Genomic DNA, 7,495 nt, shown 5'->3' with positions numbered 1-7,495 from the left:
TTTCACCTTTCACCCTCCGGCAATGCGGGCTCCCACCCCCTGCCCCGGGATGGCATCACCGGTGCGGGCTCAGCTGGGGGAGGGAACCCCTCCGAGCCCCGGGCCCGCTCCCCGCGGGCGGCTGGAACCGTGCTTGGGGAGCTGCGTTCGGGTGCCCCGCTCTCGACGGGAACGTGACTCTTCCCCTCCCGCATGCTGCTGCCAGATGAGGACAGCCTGTCTGGGGACGCCAGCGAGCTGAAGATGTCCAGCTCCCAGATCAAGAGGAAGAAACGCCGGCACAGGTAGCGCCCGGGAGCCAGGCTGTGTCCCCGTTCTCACCTCCTCGCTGCTGCCACCATCCTCTCGCTGTTCCTCTTCTCCCCAGGCTGCGGCGGTCGGTCCCCCCCCAAGGGGGATAAAGGGAGGAAAAGGAGGAAAGAGGAGGGCTGCAGCTGGGGTGGGGGGAGGATTTTCCGCAAGAAAACCTCAGTGTGGGGGGGCTGCCAGCCTCGCTCTTTGCCCAAGGGTCGGGACGGTGTGACAGGATGCTCTCTCCTCTCGGCAGGACCGTATTCACAGCTCACCAGCTGGAGGAGCTGGAGAAGGCTTTCAATGAAGCGCACTACCCCGATGTCTATGCCCGGGAGATGCTGGCTGTGAAGACGGAGCTGCCGGAGGACAGGATACAGGTAGGTGGCTGCAGCGGTCCTCTCGCTTCCGAGGAGTCTGCGGGCTGCCAGCCCCCGGCCGTCTCCTCTGCTCTGTGGCAGTGGGTGCAGGTGGTGGGAGCGTGGCGGCACCGAAGCGCTGCAGGGCGCCTGGGGGGAGGCTCAGCTTCTGCCTGCTGGCATCGAACAGCCTCCCAATGGACATGCAGAACCAGGGCACCGAGCTGGCCCCAGCAGTTGCTCTTTGCTGGCAACTTGGCTCTGTCCTCCCACTCAGGCAGGAGCCGGGAGCAATTTGGAGCTGCTGGGCCAAGCTGTGACACAGGAGCTTGCTCACTAGCTTGCCCCTTTGAGGGACACGTGGCATTTTAGGGCCTGATCCTGCTCCCCTATGGAACAGCTCAGTGGCTTAACAATGAGGTGGTGGTCTGGGCAGCAGCCTGGTTATATCTACTGCCTTGAACCTTCAAATAGAGGAGTGGGGTGGGAAGAGGGACCTGAGCACCTTCTGTTGTCATTGGTCCCTGCATTCATTGGTCCCTGCATTATGGAGCCCTTTTTCTGGAGAGGTTGGTGCTTTGTGGATCAGGCAGGGAGGCCCTGCGGGCAGGCGGAGCAGCGTCGGGTGACTTTGGCTGGGATCACCCTCCTGTGTCACCATCAGCCTGATGTTAACATGTGCTCCCTCTCCCTCCCTTCCTCCCCTCTCTGACACCCACGTGTGTGCCCTCCCTCACACCCCTCCCCACACGGTGTCTGCACACCCAACCCTGCACGCACCCCCATGGCTGACCTTGCCCTGGATGCGCATTCCCCGTTCCCCACGGGACACACACCGGCCTGTGGGGGCTGTCTCCTCCCCAACCCCACCCCTCCGTGCTCTCCTGGCTGTTACCCCTGAAGGTTTGGTTTCAGAACCGAAGAGCCAAGTGGCGGAAGCGGGAGAAGTGCTGGGGCCGGAGCAGCGTGATGGCCGAGTACGGCCTGTACGGCGCCATGGTGCGGCACTCCATCCCCCTGCCCGAGTCCATCCTCAACTCCGCCAAGAGCGGCCTGGTGGGATCCTGCGCCCCGTGGCTGCTGGGTGAGTGGGAACCTGGGGGGATCCGGGCTCAGATTCTTCTTTCATAGGGCTGCCCTTGCCCTTTTCCAGAAAGGAATGGGGCCTCCCTGGCCCTGAGCTGTACGCAGGCTGCCAAGTGCCCTCGGTTTTCCGCTTCCTCCTCGCAAAGAACAGCTAGGGAAAGGAAAACCTTTTACTGCTGTGTCAGACAGGTGCCTGCACGTGGGTGGGTATCACTCAGGCAGCATGGGAGTTGCAAGGCATCTAAGAAGTCACCACCCCCTGCTCCTAAACTGAAGATACCTCAGAGTTACCCTCTGCTCATTCCAGGTTGGAATGGGTCATTACAGCACACCTCTCTCTGTAAGCCTTCTGTGCCACAGGGAAGGTACAGACTAATTTTGCCACAAGGCATCCCCTCAGGCTACAGAGAGCAGGTGGCAGGACTCTGGATTGGGAAAGGCTGGTAGTTAGAGAGAGCTTTCCTTGGGATGTAGGCAAGAACTGTGGAAAGCAGCAGTCATTCAGGAGGTGATTGTGAGCCGTTCCAAGCAGAAATAAGCAACCAGTGTCCTTGGCTTTTCTCTCTCCCCTCTGCAAGGTATGCACAAAAAGTCCATGGAGGTAAGCAGGAAGGCAGAGAGCCAAGAGAAGCTGGCAGATGGCTGGCGAGTGGAGCAGGAGGAGGAGGAGGAACTCAAAGGGACGCAGGCCAGCTCCCAGAAGGGCTCTGAGAAGCTTGGGCCTGCAAAAGACTCGGAGGACACAGCCATCGACCTCTCCAGGACAGCCAAGCACGAGAAGAGGGGTGTGCTGAGGCAGTACATCAACGGGGACCCCCCCACGGAGCAGAAGGACAGGGACCACTGAGCCTGGGCTGCCCTGGAGGAGGCCAGACCTCACAGCGTCCTGGCGAGACCATAATATTTATTGATTTATCGATATGTATATTTTTTTTCTTAAATAACAGAACTTTTATCCGAATTCAGGGCATTTTAAAACTGAGCACACACATCCCCTCGTCCCCTCACCTTCAAGCTGTTCACTTTTCTCAGCAGAGCCAGGGTGGAGGGTGGCAGAGGGGACGGGGGCAGTGCGAGGACGGGAGCGCATTGCGGTCAGCACCGACTGCTGCTGGGGAGGAGCCCCCTTCCTTCCCCTCCGTGCTGGGACCACTCCCCCAGCTAGCCAGAAGCACAAAGAGGAGCAGCACGCTGGGAGTTGCTCCCTCCTCCAGCATGCAGGGGCAAGGATGGTGCAGGAGTTTACAGACGCCTTCTCCAAGCGCTTCCACCCCGGCGCAGCGCCCGTGTGCGAGTCCTTCCATGCCGAGCACACAAATCTTCCACCTCGAGGAGCAGCAGGGTTTTTAAACGTGGTAGGGTTCATCCTCAAGCTGGTGTAACCTGACAGCCAGGCAGGTTTATATTCCCTGAGGATCTAGCCTGCCAATGCAGCCTTATCACTGGATTTACACTGTGTATCTTCCTTAACTCGTATTTGGGAGAAGGGGGTAAGGAGGTTTTTGTTTATGCAATGATTTTGTACACTCTTGAATGTCACTTGCCACACTATGCATGATAGAACAGACCTTTTTGAAAAGCAAGCCATAGTACCCTGGAGCAATTAAACAATTTTGTGAAGTGACATAAGAAGATATTTTGTAATTGTCTGTAAAAAGTGTTAATGTCAGAGCCGTTTCTTGGTCACCCGATATTTATGTCTAAAAGCACTTTAGTAATCTGGATTTTTGAATGTGGCTCTTCCTGTATTGTCCACCGTTTATTTATTACACATCCATAAATAAAATTGTGGTGTATCTTTGGTTTTCATGCTCTGTATTGCAATTTATACCTTCCTTTGACACATCTCATGGCAGTTGCTCAGCTGGCCCATGCACATGCCTGGACAGCTCTCCTGGAACACCTCCAGTTTCATCTACCAGCCAAAACATAACGGAAAATTATCAAAAGGTTTTATTAAAATCTGAGTAATTCCAATTTGGAAAGTGTCTTAACACAGCTCAGGGGGTGTGTGGGGCAGGTACTGATGCTGTCCCTGCTCCTGCCTCTGCTGCTGGGCCTGGCTGCTCTCACAGATGTGCTGGACAGGGGGAGAGAGGGGGACAGTTCCTGGGAAGAGCAGAGCAGTAAGTGGCACGTGCAGATTTCCTGCTTTTCCCCTCCTTTGCTTGGCCAGACCCCTCCAGGCTGCCGGGGGGAGGGGTAACATATGCATGGCAAATGCGAGCTTTGCAGGGGGAAAAAAAAAAGTGTGCTGGGGGGGCTGTGGGGAGCACGGTTCAGGAAAGGACCAGCCAGGGCTTATTGCAGCAGCAATTAGGCTCACTGAGAGCCGAGACTTAGCACATTGGAGGCCTAATCCTGCCTGAGCAGCATCTGCAAACCTTTTATTTGGGCTGTGCCACGCTGGCACTGGATGCTTGCAATCCTTTTTATTTATTTTTTTTTTTCCCCTTTGGTCTGCCTGCGTGCAGATGGCCTGGCTCCTTGCCTTGTGCTGGCCGCAGGGCTGTGAGAGCAGGCACGTCACCGCCACCAGGGCTACAAGGGGAGACACTGTAGTTCCAGCATGCACAGGGCGCGCTCCTGGTAGTGCCTGGTGGGATCCCAGTGCTCACCACAAGCTGGGCAGGAGGAGCCAAGAGGAGGGCGAGGGGCCCGAGGCATTTTTCACGTGCTGGGAAGTGGCTGAGGGGTACAGATGCTGGTGGATGGCAGTGACTGCTCAGGAGCAGCTCCTGGTGACAGGGTCTGCTGCCCTCCTCGGAGCAGGGAGTCACTCAGCTGCTCGCTGCCTGCACTGACCCTGGCAGGGAAGTGTCCACTGTCCTCCAAAGTCACTGCTTGGAGCAGCAATAGGAGTAGGGCAGCCCATTCTTGCTGTTGCTTCAGGTTTGATCCATCCTGAGGTCAGTGGCAGCCAGACCCAGCCATGGCTCAGCCAGTGCTGGTTCAGTGACAAGAGTGTGACCCTGATGCAAGGCAATGGCTGCCACTTGCACACATCTCCACTACTCCATGTGAGACCCCACAGCCGTCCTGGTGACCACAACAGGGCCTGGTGCCAAGAGGTTCCCTTGGAAAGGAGCCCGGGCATCTCTCAGCCACAAGTGCTGCACTTGCTCAAGCAGAAGATTGTCACAGATATATTTTATGAAAAATCCTTTTGCTAGGATCTTTTCTCCTGAGAAGGTGAGAAGCTTCAGCTTCTCCATGTTTTGCTGTTTTTGAATGTGATCTGGAGAATTGTTTCCCCAGCATGTGAAAGTTGTTTTTACTTGATGACCAATGACAGCCACCTGTGCTGAGGCTGTGAGCAGTCACAAGATTTTATTATCATTCCTTTTCTTTCCTTGCTAGCTTTCTGATGAAATACTTTCTTCTATTCTTTTAGTATAGTTTTAATATAATATATATCATAAGATAATAAATCAGCTTTTTGAAACATGGAGTCAAGATTCTCATCTCTTCCCTCCTCCTGGGACCCCTGCAAACACCACCACATTTGGTGAGCCACGAGTGAGGAACATTGCCACACAAGATCCCTTCCATGTGGCCCAGGCAAGAGAAGTCAGTAAATTCAAAGCCAGTGCTCAGCACATGCAGATCTCTTCACTGACTGGAAGCTGACTGCCAGGCACCCTGGGGCAGTGGTGGGGGTGTCCCACTCTCTTTGCTTGCTTTCCCTTACTTTAAAGCACAGATAAAATGACCCAACCGCTGGTAGTCAGAATTTTCTTACGTCCCAGTGATGGGCCCAGAGCAGAGAAGGCTGCAGGGCTGCATTTGCAGAAGCATCTTCACGGTGCCACTTCCGTACAGCTTTAGCAATGTTAATATCTGTGTCACTTTGTTTTGGCTGATCCTCCCAAGCGGCAGGTTGGATTTTGAGACTGGGAGCTCAGCAAGCGAGTCCGAGCGCTTTGTAAGCGCTCCCTCGTGTGGAGCGGGAGAGGAGAGGGAGAGGGAGAGGGAGAGGGAGAGGAAGAGGAAGAGGAAGAGGAAGAGGAGAGGAGAGGAGAGGAGAGGAGAGGAGAGGAGAGGAGAGGAAGGGAAGAGAAGAGAAGAGAAGAGAAGAGAGAGGAGAGGAGGGGAGAGGAGAGGCGGCTGCAAGCCTCACTCCTTCCCCTTATTGCCACAGACCCCTGCGGGGCCGCGTCTGCTGTGCATACAGAATTCAAGAATCCTGCGGAGCTTGTGTTTCATCCCTCTCGTCTTGCATCCCCAACAGGCACTCGGTACATCGAGCAGTCTCTGGCAGAGGGCACAGGCGCTGATCAGAGCCTCTGACTTTCTCCAGACAGGCTGTGGAAAGTGCATATTATATGGCTCTACGCAGATATTTACCATATGTATTTTGATGTATTGATTAGTAGTGCTGTATTAACATTTTAATAATAAATGTCGTCTTGTAATTAAAAGGTAACTTTTGTAATTAAAACAAGAACTATGTTAGTGGGATTTTTTTAGCAAGGAATGAGGCACTTGCACCAGATAGCAGCCACAGGACACCTAAATCTTTCAGAGAAAAAGAATTTATTGCTCTCTTATCAGAAGAAATGAACTTCTTCCCACCTTGAAGGCGCTGTTAGGATTAGAAGGAAGAAGCTGACACTGACCAGACAGAATCCTGTGTTTGAATGGAATTTATGCATCATGGATGAGGTGTATGAATATGCAACGGGCTGTTGTTTTTAAGGGTTAATCCTCTGTTAACGTGTGTCCTTTTTCAGGCTCGTGCTGCCCAGAAAAAGGTACCTGGACATCCGTAACTCTGTGTTTCTATTGTCTCATATTGTCCTAATTCAATTTGTCCAAATTATTATTTCTCTAATTGTATTTCTATTTTTATAACCATTTATTACTATTAAACTTTAAAAATAATAAAAAAAAAGTGTTTGGCGTTTTTCACACAGGCCAGCCCTGTCCTGGGGTGCATCAGGCACAGCATCGCCTGCTGGATGAGTGAGGAAGGGGATTGTTCCTCTCTGCTCTGCACTGGGGCGGCCTCACCTCGAGTTCTGGGGGCAGTTTTGGGCGCTGCCATGTAAAACAGACATTAAAATTGTTAGAGAGCTTCCGAAGGAGGGCTACGAAGCTGGTGAAGAGCCATCCTTGTGAGGAGCAGCTGAGGTGACTTGCTCTGTTCAGCCTGGAGGAGACTGAGGAGAGAGCCCACTGCAGTCTGCAGCTTCCTCACGATTAAAGCAGTAGGACATTCGCTCATCTTTTGTCTGTGGTAACCAGTGACAGGACCCGAGACAACGGCTGTAACGCTGTATTAGGGGAGGCTTAGGTTGGATATTAGGAAAAGTTTCTTCACCCAGAGGGTGGTGGGGCACTGGAACAGGGTCCCCCGGGAAGCGGTCACAGCACCAAGCCCGACAGAGTTCAGTGGGTGTTTGAACAGTACTCTCGGGCATTCTCTGTGATTACTGGGGTTGTCCTGCGCAGGGACAGAACCTGGGCTTTGATGATTCTATGCGTCCCTTCCAACTCAGACTATTCTATGATTCCTAGGTTAATTCATCACTAACACCAATACAAGTCCATTCTTTTAAACCAGGTGCACGTGTCCAGCCCGCACAATCTCCTCAAGCTGCCACAAGCGAGGGCATCGAGTGCCTTTTCCCTCGATCCCACACTGCGCGGCCGTGAGGCTCTCGGGGGGCGCGGAACAGCAAAATCCCCGCCCGCCTTTTCGGCCACCTTCCCCCTCTGGGAGGGGGAATCCGGAGGCTCTGGCTGCAGGCTGCCGG

At 53.9% G+C, this 7,495-nt stretch overlaps 2 protein-coding genes across 2 annotated transcripts in view; both read left to right on the top strand.

The window, feature by feature from the left end:
* Positions 1-192: 192 nt before the first annotated feature.
* Positions 193-3,545, top strand: LOC102045187 (visual system homeobox 1). Its single transcript, XM_031058314.1, has 4 exons — positions 193-284; positions 548-671; positions 1,566-1,734; positions 2,315-3,545. Exons 1-4 carry the CDS (start codon positions 193-195, stop codon positions 2,581-2,583), a joined length of 654 nt encoding a protein of 217 aa, XP_030914174.1. The 3' UTR covers positions 2,584-3,545.
* Positions 2,966-7,495, top strand: part of PEX6 (peroxisomal biogenesis factor 6) — an 18,337-nt gene continuing 13,807 nt past the window's right edge. The window contains exon 1 of the mRNA XM_031058286.1: positions 2,966-3,091. Within this exon, the coding sequence (XP_030914146.1) occupies positions 2,966-3,091 (126 nt within the window). The remainder of the gene's footprint in view (positions 3,092-7,495) is intronic.

Source organism: Geospiza fortis, unplaced genomic scaffold, assembly GCF_000277835.1.
Source record: "Geospiza fortis unplaced genomic scaffold, GeoFor_1.0 scaffold275, whole genome shotgun sequence".
NCBI lineage: Eukaryota > Metazoa > Chordata > Aves > Passeriformes > Thraupidae > Geospiza > Geospiza fortis.
Note: the sequence above shows the minus strand (reverse complement) of the source record. Positions and strands in the feature narration are given on the sequence as shown.